The 21002-nt window shown below is 39.9% G+C and overlaps 1 protein-coding gene across 1 annotated transcript; it reads right to left on the minus strand.

Annotated features, from left to right (window-relative positions):
* Positions 1–383: 383 nt before the first annotated feature.
* On the minus strand, positions 384–17998 carry EFCAB14 (EF-hand calcium binding domain 14). Its single transcript, XM_081868268.1, has 11 exons — positions 17480–17998; positions 15764–15912; positions 12955–13100; positions 11586–11684; positions 11019–11129; positions 10256–10357; positions 8469–8657; positions 6801–6866; positions 5953–6061; positions 4564–4695; positions 384–3489 (listed from the first exon to the last, which is right to left on the minus strand). The coding sequence occupies exons 1-11, from the start codon at positions 17716–17718 to the stop codon at positions 3314–3316; spliced, it is 1518 nt and encodes a 505-aa protein (XP_081724394.1). The 5' UTR covers positions 17719–17998; the 3' UTR covers positions 384–3313.
* Positions 17999–21002: the final 3004 nt, after the last annotated feature.

Here is a 21002-nt window from a genome sequence, read left to right on the forward strand (position 1 = left end):
ACAAAACATAAGTCTCTGTACAATTCCCTTGCTGCTGAGGCAACATGAACTGGGCTTTGGAAAGCTTTCTGCATGAGAGGCATCCTTTGAAGTGAGATGGTTTCCAAACATGTTTCCCTTCATGAAAACTGAGATGGTAGAGTTCCGGAGGACTATCACTTTAGTAGTTGAGCATCCAGCCAGCCATGAATATTCCAAAGTATTTGAATGGGATTCCCTATTATGGTAAATATACACCTCAAAGAAAAATTAAACAATTGTCAGTTATTTCCTTAAGAATGGGGCTAGAAAAGAGCTTCCTTCCATATTAACCATACAAACTAATCTTCCAAAAATACCTTCAACAATTTGGCATACAATCATATTACATAGGTACAAATAAATACTAGCCAAGTTATTTTTATTGCTTCATTTAATTTGGTCAACAGTTTTATACAGAAAGCAGATTAAAAAAGTGGTTGATACTTGTCTGAGAGAGCACTGGTTTTCAGTAATCTTGAAATATTTTTCTACTTCACTGGGCAAGGTCAACTTGCCCAGGTAGGAAACTGGTAGTAAAAAATTAGAGAACCTATGAGAGAAATTTGGTTTTCAAGGCTTTTCATTATTTTAATGTTTTTGGAGGAATTGTTTCCATCTACTCTAGAGTAAACCAACATTATATCAGACCTCCATGTACACTAGTTTTCTGTTAACAGCGACCAGAGTGGCTGGGGCAACTCAGATAGGTGGCATATAGATAAAAGTATTATTATTATTGTCCATGGCATGCATATTCAGATGACAGTAAAGTCTGTACTTTGTTGTGTTACTTTGCTGATCAAATTAAAAGTGAAAAGGTAAAATCCTTTTAAAATATCAAAGAGTTCTTAAGTTTAAGCAAGGGAACTGTAAAAAGGACCAAGCTGCAGTATACATCAACAGACTCTTCACATTTGCACACACTTTTTAAAACAGCACATGTGGAGTCCCCAATCCAGATATGGACTGCGGTGCTGAATCAATGGGTTAATCTTTACTCTCTGTGTGGTGATCCCAATGGAAATCCCTCCCACAAGCTATTTGCCCTATGAGACAATTTCAGAAGGCAGGATTTTCATCACAACAATGATACTGGGAGCGGGGAGGGTTAACCCTCTTCTACTCATGCAACAGGGACGCAGGTGGCGCTGTGGTCTAAACCACAGAGCCTTGGGCTTGCTGATCAGATGGTTGGCGGTTCGAATCCCCGCGACGGGGAGATCTCCCGTTGTTCAGTCCCAGCTCCTGCCAACCTAGCAGTTCAAAAGCATGTCAAAGTGCAAGTAGATAAATAGGTACTGCTCCGGCGGGAAGGTAAACGGCATTTCCGTGCGCTGCTCTGGCTCGCCAGAATCGGCTTAGACATTTTGGCCACATGACCTGGAAGCTGTCTGTGGACAAACGCCGGCTCCCTCGGCCTATAGAGCGAGATGAGCACGCAACCCCAGAGTCGTCCGCGACTGGACCTAACGGTCAGGGATACCTTTACCTTTACTCATGCCACAAGGGACGCGGGCGGCGCTGTGGTCTAAACCACTGGACCTCTTGGGCTTGCCGATTGGAAGGTCGGTGGTTCGAATCCCCACTCTGGCACTCGTCACGCTCCTCCACACACCAATAGTGATTTAAGTCATGCAAGCCACATAACCCAGAAAGCTGTCTGTAGACAAATGCTGGCTCCCTCAGCCTGAAAGCGAGATGAGCGCCACAACCCCATAGTTGTCTTTGACTGGACTTAATCCATCCAGGGCTCCTTTACCATCCTTTTTTTTAACCTTTACTCATGCCACATTGCCAACCTGGATCAGGACACCACACTGCTATTTTAAAAAAACAACACTATGTACAAATGCAAAGATACACTCCATGTTTGGCCCCAAATATCCCCAACCTTTTCCTGGCTCACATAAATCAAGAAAGAAGTAAAATGAGAGTACAGGTAAGTCATAACCTATGCTTATTTTACTAATGCAATTATGGCTTTGCGCAGGTCAGTGGGGAAATAAATACATGGAGAGTGGCAGAATCCCAATCTTTATTACCCCAACACACACCTGTGCAGAGCTGTGACTGTGGGATTATCTATTAGAGGCTTACAGGGTCCCAGAGCCCTCCTGCCTGGGCAAGCACTTACTAGGGTTTGGAAGGGAGATGGGAGGACTCTAGGATGCTGTCAGAGCCCTTGTACAGCCTTCCCCAAGCCAGGCAAGCAGCCCTCCAACTTGCAGGGGCCCTGGTTCCAGGGGTTCCTGACCAGGAACATAACCCCCATGTAAAACAACCTCTGATTTGCTGAGATTTGTATTAAGGTGAGGAAATTTAATTCAATAAATGTTAGCCAAAATAAGAGGGAAAGTCTACAGAAAGGCTAGTAACTGCACTTCTTCTAAAAGTTTTTAATACTAAACAATCCATATGAAATTGAATGGCAGAGGGAAAAGAACTAGTTATTATTTTAACTCCCATGGTTCTGAGTATAAAATAAACAGGAACTTTATTTCATCTCATCTTCAGGGACAAAAGTCCTTCTGAGAGTCTGGTAGACAGGTATCTTAGTATATGAAAGTTATCCATGGATTCCCATGCAACTATGGGAAAAGCAGATCCCCAAAGTGTGGTTCTAAGAAGAAACATGTATTTCCAGCCTCCTCCAACACAACTTACTTTGGGATCCTTATTACTTTTAATAGATTGCCAAGTTGACTCAGATGTAATTGATTCAATTTTAAATATTTACAAGGAAAAGAGCCCCCATCCTGTGAAGATAGATGCTTTTATTTTTTTATTCTAAAGTGCAGCTAATTTAAGGCAAATTTGAAATATAAAATACATGTCTGTCAATATATACACACATATTCTAATTTGAAGACAAGTGCTTCCCTTATAAGGGAAATAAAAACTTTGAGCTAAAATTCTTAGTGCAATTTAAGGTGCAGCCCAGTTATCCAAAACCATGGCAGAATATAATTCTCTAAGCCTCAATCCAGAGAAAATTTAGTTGCACCTATGTGCCCTCTACTTGTCAACAGAGTTTAGGCATTACCAAATAATCTCGGGATTAGAGGTTCAAAATTGAAAATCTGAGGAGTCTGTATCTCTTAAATTAAATCAAAAATTAGCTTTCTATATTTTCCAAAGAACACAAAATTAAAACGGTGTCAACATGTACACTAAGTTAGCTGCAAAGATTAGTATATAATTCAGAAAGTGCCAGATGTAGCTTTTAACTTATCAGTTTTTCTTGTATAGCTACTGTAGTCCTTCAATACTGTTATTTATATATGTAGAGATACTATAAACCTAAAGCCATCCTTAGTTCCAGTAAGGAATACTTCTCATCTCCATCTGTATCAAATTCTTTAAAGCTCTGGGAATCATACACTGCAGATCCAACCAGTTTTTGCAGGTCTTCATAGGATAGCTTGCCATCAGAGTCTTGACTGATGGTCCTGAATAAATCCTGAAGGTCTGCAAGAAGGAACAAATAATTTTAAAGAACAGACAGTAGCTAAGAAGTATTAACACTTTCCTCCAGCAGCAGTAGCTTTTTCCACGAGACACACAAAATACACACTATATGGTCTGTAATATACATTCCGGTAGATAAAGAGCCGGTTTTTTAAGCCAAGAACTACTAGCACTGGGTCTCCACAATCCTCCTTCCCTTGCATGCCAACGTTGCTGCTTCTATTGCCATTTGTTTAAACCAGTTTCTCATTACTAATCAGGATATGAAACCAGGTTGTTAGTCAAAATTCACCCAGTTTCCCAGTTCAGAGCTAACAGGAAACTGTGGCTTAAACATAGCACAGCAGAATATTTTCTCAGCATGTAAGGTAAGGAGGGGGAGTGATAACAGGGGGTAAGTGAGGCATGACTCATTCTCAGATTGCTAGATGTGAATCAGCCCAAAAGAGAATCATTCTCTGTGGACATTTAAACAAAAGCAACATTGATTTGCTAAAATATTGGACCTCTCTCAACAGTTTGAACCAGAAACCTCAGATTTGCTTGAGAACATTACAAAGTAAATTGTACTTCTGCCAAATAAATCCTCGTCAGTTTCAGTTCACCCTGTATATCTTTTATACATCTTCACCACTGTTTTCTCTACTTTTGAACACTTATGGCTGAACAGTATGCAACTTGCAACTGCACAAATCTTTTAAAAATATCCAAACAGACAAGAATCTACCTCCCTTAAGTTACCCATCTTTGCAGGCTTTTAAGCAGGCATAAATGTTTACCACTGCATTTTCCATAATCTTAAGGATTCAGACTGGCTGCAATTGCAATGCTATTCTTGAGGTACCCACTATGACCTCAAGGTCTTATCCTGGCCACCTACTGCCATTTCAGACTCCGTAAGTGCATAAAATTATCTTTTTACCCAGGCATGCATCGATTTACACTTGTTTGCACTGAATCGGTTTGCTATTTTACTGCACATTCACTCAGCTTGGAGAGGTCCTTTGGGATTGTTTATGCTACATTTGAAAAATGTTCTCTATGGTCCATTCATTTCCAACCATATGTGGTTACCTTCTATGCTGGATATTCCAGGTAATGACAAGTCTCTTGGGTGTCTATTCCCCTCAAAACTGCTGCCAACTGATCTTGAAGAAAGTCTTGGAAGCTTTGTAGGCTTTGATGTAGTGCTCTGGAGTTTTCCTCCTGTCAAGAAATTTTACAGTAGTTGTTGCTAATTATCTGGCAAGAGTAGGTGGAAGGCAATTATGCTTCAAAAAGGGAGGCTACATGAGGATGGTATCCAACATAATTTGGCACTTTCAACACAGTAACATAACAGAGATGTCATTAGTGGAAAAATCAGTGCAGGTGGCAGCAACCTTTTTGGGCTAGTGGGCATCTATGAAATTTTGAAAAAGTGCCATCGGTGCCAGTCACAAAAGGATTTCCACACCCAAAAGAACAGAAAAAGCAGCAGAGCAAAGTGGTGCAGTCATGCCCCCCCCCCCAGCCTATGGGGAAAGGCATCTACATCAGCTACCACTGCACTCTCTCATAAAGAAGCTCACTGCACCTCTCCCCTTGTTCCAACTGGAGGGGGGTGTCCAATTCTGGCATCCAATGTAACATGGGTATCTTTAAAGGGAGCATGTTCAATGTAGGAGAGATTGAGCCAGTGCAAACAGGAACTGAGCCAGAAGAGCAAACAGACACTCACGTATTGCAGATTTCAGAGAGTATATTTACTGGTACTGGTGGACGCATTGGTGCTAGTGGGTGTCACACTGGTAACCCCAGACTTTAACATTTTATAGAAAGTATCTTCTAATGAGGCAGAGGGCTTTCCCCTTTGAACATGGAAAACTAATGGCCCAGTCTTTTCCAACTTGCTTCTTCTTGTGCATTTTGAATGGGAAAGCACATTTCAAATGTATAACCTAGCCTTACTGATGTGACACATGTGTTTCTATGCTAGAGTATTAACTCAATAAGGCAAAGAAAAATATTTTGACTGATCATTTACTGGGGACTTTGACATGATAGGTACCTTGCCTTTTCATTACAGCACAGTAAGAGTGATATACATGTATAAATGCTTACTTGAACGATCAAAGCAGTTCATATGCTGAAAGTGATAGCTGTGATAAATTTGGAACTGAATTGTACATGCCTCAATTGTTCCTGTTAATAATGTGGTTCTGTTAATAGTTTTTCCTTCCAAAGTAAGCACTTATATTTTTACACTTCTTGTTATTTGTCTTTGCATAAAGGATGAGCTATGAGAGGCTTCGGTCAGAAGCTCGTAACTAGAGGCCAGCTATCAGACATATTTCCACTCCTTTCAGCACCCGGTTTGCTCGTTTGTCCAAGGAACTGTAGTGCAAGTGACTCATGATTAAATAAGCTAAAGCAGCAGTATAGTAATTTAGTGTAGGAAGTAAAAATATATGCAACATTCACCTTTTTTCAATGCTTCAGATCGATCACTTTCTGGTTTGCTTGACAGAGCGTTGATCAGCTGCAGCTTCTCTCTTAACATAGATACCTGAGAATCCCCATTTTCTATATTCTGTACAATACCAACAGAAATATTTCCATGAAAAAACACTTCCAATTTCAGACTAAGTTGTAATAAACTGCAAGATTCCACAGTTCAGAAGTCTAAGTACTTCATCTATAAGCATCATATCACCCATATGTTCTATAGAACCCCTGTGGCCTATTATGGTGGCCATAGGAGTAGATAACATAATCTTTAAGATGCTACAATACACTTTTTCCATAGACCAATAAGGCCAAAATAAAATAATAATTTCACTTGCCCACTAACCTGACAAAACAAGAACATATTCAACAGGACCAGTTTACTATAGCATTTTCTGTACGAGTACCTTATTTGTGAAAAATAAGATACGCTGCACCAACCAACCTCTCCCAGCCAGCATTTAAAATGGTCATTTCCTTTTATCAAAATCTGCATAACCTTGTTTATCCTTAGTAAGTTCTTATTACCTAGGAAGATCTTAGAGTGTCTCTCTGGTGTGCAACATGTAGCTTGCTTTTAAGAGCAAGCCAGAGAGATCTCCAGCATATATAGTTTAATACATTGAAGAATAGATTTATTCTAATTTGAAGCTGTACCATTTTGCATATTTCCTTAGTTGGAGTTTGTTATCACACCTTCCAGTCTTTATGGGGAAATTAGGGAAAGCAGAAATTAGGGAAAGCAGAAAAAAAATGTGTACTAATATGATATGGCTTGCTTTTAAACTTCTGGTTTCCCTAGAATTACCCTCCATGCCCTGTACCTTTTCAGTAGTAGTTTCATTCCTTGGTTCATTTTCTACTTTCACCGAGGTAGTTAAGTCACCCACCTGCAAAAAGCAAAACCAAAAGAAAGGCTTATGTTTGTGTCTTCTTCTAAAATATAGTTTACCCTTAAGCAATACAAGAAATGAACACCCTAGGACTAGCTAGTAATCACAAATATATTAAAATGTATCTGTGTGAGTAAGCAGCAAGACCTATTATTTGAACAACTATATTGGAGAGAAAAGTTAATATACAAGGCTCACCAGGACATGCTGAGATCAATGGAAGCTCAGACAGTCCTAGTCTGCAACTAGCACAACCCAGTGGCTATTTAAGAAAATAGAAAGAGAAGTACACTGGAGGTTGAAATAGCATATCAATAAGGCTGCCACTGCATCAGTTATTACATCAGCATGACTGTATAATAACTGTACAACAGGAACATACACAGAGCAGTGCTGCCAGAAAGGTGAAGCTGGGGATCCAATATGCTGAACAACCAAAATCTAATGAGAGTTACACATTTTAGTGCCAATGTCCAATACAGTCTGATCAATACAGTTTCTCCTAGCCTTCCTTCTACATTTGCCATCTCAGGTGGCAATTGTATTATACAGTTTTCAGTCCTACATATGGCCAAGATTTCCAGCTTCATTATTTGAGTTTTCTAATCCCCTAAAAACATTAAAGTACACATTCAACTATTACACTTGCTCTAGATGTTTGCCATTTCACCATAGTACTTCCACTCCTGTGTTTAATTTTTAATTTTTAATCACTCCTGTGTTTAATTTTGTGTTTAACAGAATCACAGAAAAATATCATTTTGTCTAGTGCCCAGCCAAGTTGCCATTCTGACAGCCAGTTCCACCAGCTCCTTTTCTTTTCATCCCAATATGTCCCAAAATTTTGCAGAACATGGAAAGAAAAATGTTTTCGGTGAGAAAACTTGAAGTAGGCATGCAGAATTTGGCTTTGTCAACATTTCAGGCTACTTATTAACGTACAAGATTTTTCTAGGTGCAGAGTCTCAATGCATAGTCAGATGAGAGTAGCTACACAAAATGCTGCAACAAATATTAATTGATTCAGGTAGGCTCTTACTTGCAATGCAAACACTACTACTGCATCCATACAATCTTGCAATCCAAGTCCAATCCAATGCATGTCGACTCAGAAACAACTCCCTCTGACATAAATGGGGCTTACTTCCCAAGAAGTGTGTAGGACTGCAGTTTTAACTTTGTAATAAAACTGAAGCATAGTTCTCATAGACATTAAGAGTATAGTGGATTTTACTGTTCAAATTATCAGTCAACAAAAGCTGTACAAGCAAATTAGAAATTCAAGGTGACCAAGATCCACAGTAACACAGAAAGCATCACTGAATATCCAACTGACAGCTCATATTGTTGCAGAAATTCATTAATTCAGTGCAAAGCTTGTGATAGAAGGAATCCAGATAACTAGAGAATGGCCTCTTTCACTATAGTTAGCATTTATAACTCCACACACCAAGCGTAAATTGCAATTTCTTTTTGGAAAGTGTGACTTTCCCAGTATCAGTTCAACCACTATGCAGCACAACAAATCCATATAGACAGAAAACATAACTGTTTTGCAGAAATTCGTTTCTCAAACACCCACAATAGCTAGGCACTTACCATGCCAAGGGTCAGGTTTTCTCTTTTTTCCAGTTTATTCACTATCATATGGTTTTCTAATGAAGCAACTCTCCAACTTAGATTGCCAACTGTGGAGTCCATATTGAAAAGTTTTAAATCATTTTGTTTCTGGTAGAACATTAGGGTAGAGTTTACCTCTTCTATAGAGGTATGTAGGTACTGGTTATCCTGTTCAACACAGAAAATTTTTTTCTTACATTATAGAAACAGCAATAACTAAGAGTAAGCAGTTTATACTTATGCAATTGTTGTCATTCATCTGCAGCTTGACTCTATGCTGGCATAAATAAATCCCTAAATTCAGCAAAGAATATTCCCAAGAGTCATTGGATTGCAGCTCAAATAGGGTTTAGAGCCACTTGACAAATCCTTAAATGAAGGAGGTCTGTTAGTTCTTTGAAAGTTGAAAGCTGTGTTTCAGCAACTACCCTCTGTGAAAACAGGTGTGCTAAATCTCACAGGCCTTATGTTCAGTTCTTTTAGTGCAAGCTGCCTTCAAAGAGTACAAAGCCTAACAGATCAAACAAAATAATTTGCCAACATGTTGTTTTAAAGCACTGTGTTATTTAATATATTTTACTGATACCTTTATTTTATAATAAATACACTTTGCCAGTGTTTTGCAAGGCAGTTTGACAAGTGGGCATAGCAATTTACTACTCACTAATTAAGTACTTAACTAGGGCAAATGACTAACCACAAAGCTAGGAGATTTATTTCAAGAACTGCCATGTTGTTGGCTTTTTTAATATTGATGGTTTCTTTCAAAGAAATTGTATGTTTTTCCTTTTTAACAAGCAAAGAAAGACATATTGCTCAATTTTCAGAATTCACAGTTGGACAATAAATTAATTAAAATGAATTAAATTGCCTCAAAATAGTGTGAGAGAAAGCTTCTTAGTTCTCCAGAACTCCACATTGTGCTGGATGTTATGCAATACAAGGGATTGAGGGAAGAGACTATTACACAAATCACAACCTAAAATTAATATCCAGCTTCTTATTATGAAGACTGTCATATTCTCTTATTTCTGCTCTCTGCCTAGGAAACTGAATTTCACTAATGGTTAGACACAGACATGGGCGAAAGATTCCTGCTTTGCAGGGGGTTGGGCTAGATCAGTGATGGCCAAACTTGGCCCTCCAGCTATTTCGGGACTACAATTCCCATCATCCCTAGCTAACGGACCAGTGGTCATGGATGATGGGAACTGTAGTCCCAAAACAGCTGGAGGGCCAAGTTTGGCCATCACTGGACTAGATGATCCTTATGGTTCCTTCCAACTCAATAATTCTATGATTCTATGAAGTTCTATTCAGTATAGATCCTGTGAAATTAATGACCACGACACCAATTTCAATCAGTCTACTCCAGGGGTCAGCAACCTTCTTCAGCCGTGGGCCGGTCCACCGTCCCTCAGAGAATGTGGTGGGCCGGACTATATTTTTTTTTTGGGGGGGGGGAATTGAACCAATTCCTATGCCCCATAAATAACCCAGAGATGAATTTTAAATAAAAGCACACATTCTACTCATGTAAAAACATGCTGATTCCCGGACCACCCACAGGCCAGACTGAGAAACCCACGGGCCTTAGACTGCCTGCCCCTGGTCTACTCCGAGTATAACTAATCTTAAATATCAACCCATGTTTCCTTAAAATAGAGGCTGACAGTTTCTTTGTCCCAGAATCCTAGTTTAAAATAGTTTTACAGAAATCTTGAAATACTGATTTGCAAAGCATCTAAAGCAGCAACAAGCTGTACCTGTTTACAACTGTCTGTAAGATTCTTCTCACTTATTTGGGGGGTTGGAGAGGAGGGAAATGGAGGCAGCTGCTTTCCTCTAACATCTTCTGCGAGTTCACTCTGATAAAAGTAGTAAAAATGAATTTTTGAAACCAGTTATTTAAACTTTGAACATGGGAACCAAGCTTTCACAAACACAAAACTAGGAAGACAGAGGGTAGCAGACTGTGATATACACAAATATACTGGTGCTCCATGTAAATGTATTTAAGAGATTCAAAATAAATAAACAGTGCAATATGACAAGTATTGTATGGATGGAAAGCAGTTAGGAAACATGGGAGATATGTGATGCTCCCTCAGCATGCGATTACTTAAATGGTTCTTGTTATAATTAAAGTCACATTTACTTGCTTTGCTTGATTTAAGAAATAGTACAAGGAGCATATGAAGAGGGTGGATCAGAAAAGTCCATTGAGGCTAGACACCCAATCCCCTATTAATTGGGCATTAATCGTTAACTTATTTACATCCTCAAAGATGACCAATATTTACAAATTTGTTTATAGTATCTAGGAATCTGAAAGACTTAAGCTTCCCATCCCTGTTAAACTTTAACATGGAGTTCTGCAACAATAAACTGGAGAATACAGATTTTCACCCAAAACATTGATTGCCTTTAAAAAGACATTTTTTTTACTGTCAAATGACATAGCCAAAATGAAGTTCATATGGGAATTATCACAGAATGAACTACTATCAGATTAATACAAGTCCTTACCATCTCATTTTGGAGTGTCTCTATAGTTTTCTTATGTTCTTCAATTGCTGCCTGCATACTCTCAACATCATGATGAACACTAGTTACAGTGCTACCTATAGTAGCAACACTCTGGGGAAAAAAACCAATCATAATCTTGTAGTATCAGTGGTATATTAAAAAGTGTGAGACTCAAATGTATTAATTCCAGAAGAGTAGCTAATAAATAATAATAACCACCACACTTCACATAAGATCCCAAGGCAGGTTACATTTAGAAACTTGTAATATAATACAACAATGCAAACACGAACATGCAACCCCAACCCAAAATACCAAGCAATACAATACAAACAACCCATATAACCTTACAAAAAACCACATGGGAGAGTCATACTGAACAAACTGCGCACATCCTGACATTATGCAATGTGACCCAGTGCAGCAGTATCATTTCCCACCTACATACTTCCTACAAGTGATTAACACCATTGTACACTGATAGCAGTGGTTCAAAAAACTCTGATTCAAAATACTTTTGTAGCTTGCAGAATTTGATAAACACAATATACTTGGTGTAGTACATACTTTCTGAAGCTCTTCTACTGTGACAGGAAGATTAATCAAATCAGAAGCAGATTTAATGTTCGTTTTGAGGTGATTTACAGCTGACATCAACAAAGAAATCTAAAACGAGAGGAAGATGTTATTTCATTCTCTCTCAGAGTAGAGGTTACAGATAAATCATTTAAACATAAATGGCACAGCACCTAATACTGGGAAGCCTCCTGAGTCTGTACTACATGCAACTAGGCACAACCATGGTAACACTTTGCTCAGAATCTACTGGTGGATTCGTCAGTATCAGCCTACTGATTAAGAAGGTTGCTAGCTCACTGCTAACTTCTAAGCACCATTAACTCTTCTATCATAAGAGAAGTGGGGTATAAGGAAACATTTTCCAACTACTGAAATACACTAAACAGACAAAAATTCAAAAAGCACACACTTCCTTCCCAGCTTTTAGAGTCACTGAACATTCTTTTTAAAAATTAGGAACAATCCAATTGTGCAGAGACTTTCTATGTTTACTCCTTCCATGAGAACGCTTCTAAGTTTCCTTTTGAATATGATTTGTTGAAACAAGCTAATTTCATAACCAATGATTTGCAGTTGCCTTGTTTCATGCAAGCAACAAATATTAACAAGGCAACTGCAAATGAAGTGGAAGTAAAATTTCTTATTTCCTTTTAGCAGCAGCACAAAAGGAAGAGGGAGAGGGCAACATGCTTGTTACTGTCACAATAAACCATGGTTTATTGCATTGTCAGAACTCAATCTAAGCCAATGGCCACAACTGCACATAAGACTTAAACTATATTTAGAAATCCATACTGTGCGCAAGCCGCATGCTGGAGCATGCAGCTTATGCCCTGCTGCTTTACACAAGCACATGAATAAACCACAAAGTCAACAGCTTTGAGTAACATCTGAACATGAAATCATGTTTTTTTCTCCTAACAAATGACCACTTTAGCCACTCTTAAATCATAGTTTGTTGGTGGCTTAGTTACAATGGTTTGTCAGGGAGAAAGCAAACCATGGCCCCAACTTCGGTAATTATTGTAACCTACCTATATTATGGCTTGTTTACCTGCTTGCACAAAGGAGAAGTGAAGCAGGAGCCCTTGGGTTGCATGAACCAGCACACAACTAATGTACTGTGTGGCTTACAGAACCATACTTTATAGCTTAGCATTATGTACTATCACAGCCAGTAAAAAGAATGGATTAATAACTTTTACCAGCTTAAAAAATGTCAACATACACGTTGACCCAGAATGTTGCTCTTCAATAGCAATCATACCAATAATAGCAAATGGCTCAACTAAGATGTTATAAGACATATTTTAAATGGCTTAGATTATAACTTTACTTGAATGGTCACTTACTTTACCTGTTTGCTTATTTCAGTGATGTTTACCCATATTTTGCTTAATCCCGCATCTCCATTCTCAATCTTTTCCAGTTCCTTTTGTTTATTAAGCAGATCTTCAGTCAATCTAGGAATTTCTTGGAATGAGGTTTTTTGATTAGACTCCACTAAAACACAAAGTCAGAAGCAATAGTTATCCATCAACACGAAGATCTGAGAACACAAGCATGAATTCTTTAATAGGTATGCCTTCATTGCTTTGTAATTTGGGACTGAATTCTAAACATATTAGAATTGATTTTAGCCAAGCTTCCACACTGTGCATTTAGGAACAAAGAGTAAGCTAAACAAAGTTGTAGATGAACAGACATATGTGAAAGACATCATAAAATGTATTGCAGGAACCACCTTCCTGTAATCTGTGTCTGCTCTTAAGAGAGAGAAGTTGAATTAAATAGGCAGTTTATTATTGTCAAGGAAATGAGTTACATACACTAATGACTAAATAACCATTGGAATTATTTTGATGAACAGACAATATTATGCTAAGGTACTATTAGTAATGTTTATTGAATTCCATTTTTACTCAATCATTGTTATGTCCTTACGACTTCAGCTGTGTCATATGCTTCAGCAACATAACAAGAAAAAAGCAATACCCAAGCTGCTTGTACATTTGTTTATTATTAATTGCATTCATACCCCACCTTTCCTCCAAGGAGCTCAAGGTGGCATATATAGTCCCTCACCAATTTTTATCCTCACAACAACCCTGTGTGGTAGGTTATGCTGAGAGACTGACTGGCCCAAGATCACCCAGTGATCTTCATGGCCAAGCAGAGATTCAAACTCTTTTGTCTCCCAGGTTCTACTCCAACACACTAACCACTATACCATACTGGCTGTTGGAAGAGCACAACGCTGAATTTCACCCACTAAGTATAATGGGACTCCCACTACCACTTTATGAAGTGTATATACAATATAACCTCTTTCTTTCAAGTTTCAAATATGCTTCAAGCATGCTCTCCTTAGTAATTTTCTTTCATAACAGAGTTACGCCATTAAACTTAACAGTCTGTTAATATCTAGAAACATAGCTTTATTCAAGAATATTTTTATTATATTTTTTCATAAATATGTGTACTATCAGTGTTTCATTAAAAAAAATCAAGGCAGCTTACAACTGACAAAATCTAAAACTACCAGTTATCACATTTACTTTTTTTCTTAATTGCCTGCATAAGCCTAGTGACATAAAAAGTGTTCAGCAAAAATTTAAAGACTAAAGCAGATGTCTGCTGAATCTCAACCAGAACAGCATTTTGCAGGACTGGGTCAATGATGCTGAAAGCTTGCTTTACTGGCTACATAATTTGAACCTCAGTGACTCAAAGGATAACCAGCAATGCTCCTACAGATCATATAACTGATTGAGCTAGGATATAAGGGTTCAGGTAGTCATTAAAGTACCTTGGACTTAAGTTGTCCAGAGCTTTGTAGATTAATACAACAACCTTAGATTGATGGACCTTGGACCTAGCTAGGTAAAATGAAATAAAATTGAATTCTGAATGCCTGTCAAAACTTACAAGATTGGATAGAACTATTTAAAGCTTTTAGAACGAACACCAGAGAGCTCTTTTAAGTACACTGTGTTTTTATTCTTTTTCTTAGTAGAGAATTCAGTTCTTAAAAGCGACAAATACAGCTGAGAAATGCAGTAATTGCACAGCCTATATGAAAAACTGTCATATTCAACACAGTACATTTTCAAGACAGTTCATTAACAGACATAAAACCAAGTAACCTATTTGAAGAATGAATAGCGCTTTGAAGGTTAAGCTCTAAAGCTGATGGGTGACCTGAAAGTGTCATAATAAAAAACAAGATAGTATTTCACCATTGCCGTTAGTGGTTTTCCTCCTGTAAACACGCCAATTAATTGTGAAATCCTCTCCCCTACAGAGTTGGGTCAACAGCAAAAGTGGTTTGTTATATGCCAGTATATAGTCTCACACATCACCTGGACCAAGTATCCAGGTATGTATATAAATTATATCAAAAAGGCAAATTATAGTTGCTGTGATAATCAATACACGTATGTCTACCTTCCAAGATTAACAGATCACAAAAGGAGGATCAGAAGTGTGTTTTGGAGTTTATGGTGAGAAAAAGCTTGGTTACAAATGAACTGGTAGTTTGTTTATCTTTCATAGCTATATAGTGTCAACAGCTTTGAAGAAAATCACTTCCTCCTAAACAATTCCCTTCACCTCATGGTATTAGTCTTCCTTGGAATTTCTGTATGACAATTTATATCTCATACTTCTAGTAAAATTAGCAAGGCACCAAATCAATACGGATCTTTTCTGTTCACAATCACCATCAGATGACACAGTGATGTGAACTTGTCTACCCACTGCCACCCACAAGACAAAGCAGCTGCAATTTTTCAGGATACTTTAGCAACTCCGCCTTTGAAAATATTCTTGAGTACTTGAATTTTTTTAACACATTCACCAAGGATCACAGAGATCTAATTACATGATTTGTAAGCATGAAATAGTTCAAATAAGACATATGCCAATAAATATGGCTTCTGTGTTTTAAAAATACACGTATGGCCATGTGTTTTTAATCACCTGTAGCTTATAGAGGATGGCAACAGAGTTATAGTATTTTGTACACAAATGACCATTTGTCAGCATGTTTGCTTCATTTTAAAACAGACTATAGAGTGTTTTTGGCAATTACCAGCTATATAAGACTTTGTCCCGTATCCCACAAGTTATTATAAAGAAAGGGAATACCAAAGATCAGTACTTACTGGTTCGAAACCGCTCCTTTAATTCATCCAGGTCTTCCTTGAGAGCAACCTGCATCCATACCAAGCCAACACAAGCTACCACACAAGCAGCCAAAATGACAAAAGCACATAATGGGTAGCAAAGCTTGCAGCATCGCAGGTAGTCACCCCTAAATGAATAAATAAATGGTTCAGCTACATCACAATGGCCAAATATCACACAAAATTGGCACTTACATTGTATTCAATATTAATGCAATATATTACTCTCTCACAATTCAATCCAATGCAAAACAGCTAGATAAATTCAAAACTAGTTTATTATTCAAGGGCATTCACCTAAATCCCTTGACCAGAGGTTTTTAATAATTCTCGACTGTAGGAATTCCATTAATTATTCTGTATCTAGTAATCCAAGTTCTTGCTGATATTTTACCTTTTTTGATACAAATGTTCAAGGAAGAGCACTTGTCATGATGTTCTAGATTAGTATCCTAATCCAACAATGGAAACATTGGCAAAAGGGTATTTGCACAGAATAGCACAGGATCAGAATATCTAGCACTCTGTACATTTCCCTGGTCTTAATGTTAATTACAAATTACTACAACCAGCTTTTTTTGGGGGGGGGTTATAATCAAATTTGAAGTACTGTAAGAACTATTTCTGTTTTAATAAGCTTGAAGGAATTTGACCTTTTTTCACAATGACCCACAAAGCAGAATTTAGGGATAAGTCTTATTAGAACTGGTGCAGGAAACCTTTGGCCTTCCAGATGTTGCTGAACTACAACTACTGTCATGCTTGCTGGGGCTGACAGGAGTTGTAGTTCAACCACATTTAAAAGGGCCAAAGGTTCCCCACATCTGTACTGAGGATTCCTTCTTCCAGAACTCAAACAGAATCTTGTTTTACAACAAACTGTGCTGAAGACTTAATACATCAGATTGCCACTGACCAGTAGAAAGTACACCAAAGACCACAGGAAAGGCATTAACCAGAGGTATAGATCAATCAAGATCAAATGTATTAGAGTATGGTTATGAGCACCCGAAGCTATATTCAGGAGATTTATATTTGGCATGCTCTGGTCCGTGGGGTCATAACGACTAAACAACAAGCTTAGCAGAACAGTCCCTGGGCTCCTTCAGGAAGAAGAATGGGATATAAATTGAATTAATGAAATAAACAAAATGACAATAACCAAGCAAAAAGAATGGCACTAATTGTCCCACCCACACACCTGGGCTTAGTGCAAGAGCAACAAGTTATACCAGAAACACACCCAGCTATTCATGTCGCAGACAGCTTCCGTCTCAGAGCAAAAACTCACTGTTTGTGTTAACAATCTGCTCCAGATCCTCAGTAGCCTTAACTCACTTTCAACCCCAGCACACCCAAATGTTACCCACCCAGTCACCAACTTTCCAACTCATGTCAACCTTACACTCCCAACGCCCCAACCCCTTTCCTCCCAGCATACTCCCGATGGAGCTAGTCACGTATCAACTCTTCCACATGCACCTCAACCCCCTCCCTTCATCCCTACCCACCCAACCCACTCTGGAGCCCCAAATCCCGCACGGGGCAGCCCCGCGCCCAATAATACATCGTATCTAAAATTATATTTCACCCTCCTCTGGTCCTGCCCGAGCCATGCCTGCCTCTCCACGGACCGAGGTCCCTCGCCCCTCCTCCCCAAGCGCAGCCCCTCCCTGCTTCTCTTGCAGGCCTCACTTGGCAAAGCGGGAGCGGGCGCCTGGGAGCCCGAAGCCGTCCCCGAACTCCGGGCCGGAAGAGCTGCTGCTGCTGCTCTCGGCGGACTCGGTGCGGAGGAGCCGGTGGCCCGAGGCGGAGCCTTTCCTCGAGTGTCTCTTCTTGCGCCCGCCGCCGCCGCCGCCGCCGCTCCCGCTTCCCCGGTCCCCATTCCCGCCGCCCAGTCCGATGAGCGCGTTGAGCTCCTTGCGCTTCTTCATCCTTTTCTGCTGGGCCGGGGCAGGAGCCGGGCAAGCCGGGCAGCAGCGCAACCCGGGAGGGGCTCCCAACTCCGGACCACGGCTCGCCAGCTTCAGCGTCTCGGAGGTTTCCCCGACCGCCCTGGAGCAGCCTCAGCGGGGCTGGCGCGGCGCCCTCAGACGCCGGCGGTGCCGTTGCTGCTCTTTCTTATCGGCTGCTCCTCCCGCCACAACCGCCCGACCCATGGCAGCTGAGCGGGCGCAGCTTCCTCCTCGCCCTCAGCGCCTGCCGGCCAACACGAGGCGCTGCCATTGGCTGGAAAAGGTTGAGGAAGCTGGCTGGACGGCTTTGCTCTGGCGCCTACCAGCATCGGCCGCTCCTATTGGACAAAAGGGCAACTCCTCTTCGCCTGTCACGCCTCTCTCAACCGTAGATGTATTCGGGGATTCTCATTGGCTGCTGAGCCAGTTAATGCCAGCCCACAGCGAGAACATACGGAAATTATTAAAGGGCAAGTGCTGTATATAGCTTTGGGGTATTAGGTCAGTTTTAAGTACAGTAATGACCGAAACGTACTGAGCAGCTTCCGATCGGAAAATGAGACGGCTCTTGACCAAGATGCACTTGGGGCTCAGACTCGGTCTCCTTGAATCTCACTGGAGCAGATGCTTCTCAAAGTCTTTTGTTCTCATGTTCTGTTCTGTTTAAGCAACCATCTGAGAAAGTTGTGAATAAATCTGAGCTAACAATAATAGCCCTAACAAAACAAATTCCTTCCAGTAGCACCTTAAAGACCAACTAAGTCAGTTCTTGGTATGAGCTTTCGTGTGCATGCACACTTCTTCAGATACACTGAAACAGAAGTCACCAGACCCTTCTATATAGTGAGAAGGTGGGGAGGGGTATTACTCAGAAGGGTGGTGGGAATGGGTGATTGGCAGATAGCTGTGATGAGCCTGTTGACGACTCTTAGCGACTGCAATAGGTCTTACAGGAAAAAGCAAGGGGTGAAAAGGTGAAAAATGGCTTTGTCATGTATAATGAGATAAGAATCCAAGGTCTTTGTTCAGACCAGGTTTCTCCATGGTTTTAAGTTTGGTGATAAGTTGTAATTCAGCAGCTTCTCTTTCCAGTCTATTGCTGAAATTCCTTTGTAGTAAAACAGCTACTTTGAGATCTTGTATAGAATGTCCTGGGAGACTGAAGTGTTCTCCTACTGGTTTCTCTGTCTTGTGATTCCTGATGTCCGATTTATGTCCGTTTATTCTTTGGCGTAAGGTCTGGCCTGTTTGTCCAATATAGAGAGCTGAAGGACACTGTTGGCATTTTATGGCATACACAATGTTAGACGATGAGCAATTAAATAGTCCCGAGAAACCAGTAGGAGAACACTTCAATCTCCCAGGACATTCTATACAAGATCTCAAAGTAGCTGTTTTACTACAAAGGAATTTCAGAAATAGACTGGAAAGAGAAGCTGCTGAATTACAACTTATCACCAAACTTAAAACCATGGAGAAACCTGGTCTGAACAAAGACCTTGGATTCTTATCTCATTATACATGACAAAGCCATTTTTCACCTTTTCACCCCTTGCTTTTTCCTGTAAGACCTATTGCAGTCGCTAAGAGTCGTCAACAGGCTCATCACAGCTATCTGCCAATCACCCATTCCCACCACCCTTCTGAGTAATACCCCTCCCCACCTTCTCACTATATAGAAGGGTCTGGAAACTTCTGTTTCAGTGTATCTGAAGAAGTGTGCATGCACACGAAAGCTCATACCAAGAACTGACTTAGTTGGTCTTTAAGGTGCTACTGGAAGGAATTTGTTTTGTTTTGACTATGGCAGACCAACACGGCTACCTATCTGTAAATAATAGCCCTGTTCCTCTAATATATATCCATAGAAAAATGGTCACTGATGGTAATTTCACCTAGATGATCTAGGAAACATAGTTTGGAAGGGTTAGAAAATAAAAAAGTGGGCACCATGCACAAGTTAACCCTAACCCTAAGTCTGCAGAAACAATTTTCAAAAATCACCAGCGATGCTCTTATGAAGAACAGCACCTACATCCATAAAGGGCATGCCAAATTATAAATCTTTCAATAATAGCCAGTGTAATGTAATGTAACATTGTTATAAGAGACTAGGTTGTAAAATATATACCCACATCTCCAGGAGACTGTCCTCTACAAGATGGCATTGAACTGAGTCCAATACTTTGTGGGACACAATATGCTGCAAATAGTAATCAAAACATGTAGTGATTAAGCAGCCAGGGGTGTGCACCCTAAAATAATCTTTGGGCCACTACAAATCTTTGGTCCACACCTCCATAAGAGAATCCCCTGCTATACAGCATTGAATTGCATCTGGTCCAATGCTTTGAGAGTAGAACATTATCAAGCATGATGCCCTTGTGCCAATAACCAGAATATGCAGACCAGAATCAGAAACTGCTGGTAAGCAACTGAAAATAATTTTTGGGCTATCACAAATTATTTACCCACACATCAGTGTGGTGGGGTGGCATCACTCATCTGATCTGGCTGTTGTCACTGCTGCTTATCTGAGGAGGGGAGGATGAAGCAGCAGCAGGGAGATCAATGCAAGACCACCAGATTCCTAGCCACCTCTCCCTCTCCTGCCTGGTAAACAGTGGCAACTCAGCTGTCAGACATTTAGGTGAGTGCCACCACCTCACCATGCTGTCAGCTGCTACCATACGTTGTGAAGAGTGTCTTCTGCAAGTTGACAGTAAACTGTGGGGTCCAGCATTTTGTTTGGGAATCTATGCCAGTAATAACCAAAATATGTAAGAAGAAAAGAAAACTAAACCAGTTCCTTATTTGTGTTTCCCTCTTTGGCTGTCATTGGCCAAGCATTGAGCATGATGCAACTCAATGCCATCTCATTGATGATTCTATCCTGGAGGTGCAGGTGTATCATTGAGGTATCATTTACATCTACATCACCTGTTCATCTTTCTTCTCCCATATTTTGGCTATTAAATACTGTATCATCCTCATCATTATATTATCTTGCTGCCACAAGATGTGGTGTCGATGGCTACTCACTTAGACAGTTTTAAACGGGGATTAGGCAAATTCATGAATATAGAGTCTATTCAGGGTTTATGATTACAGATAGCTGTATACTGCCTCCAGCATCATATGAAGCATGTATCTAAAACCCAGTCGACAGTTTTTGCGAAACAGGATGCTGGAATGGGCGGACCTTTGGATTCTGGTTGAATACTTTCATGGCCGAGGACAGCGGCAACAATATAAGTGACGTG

Source organism: Podarcis erhardii (genome assembly GCF_964252035.2).
Source record: "Podarcis erhardii genome assembly, chromosome: 6".
In the NCBI taxonomy this organism is placed as follows: Eukaryota; Metazoa; Chordata; class Lepidosauria; order Squamata; family Lacertidae; genus Podarcis; species Podarcis erhardii.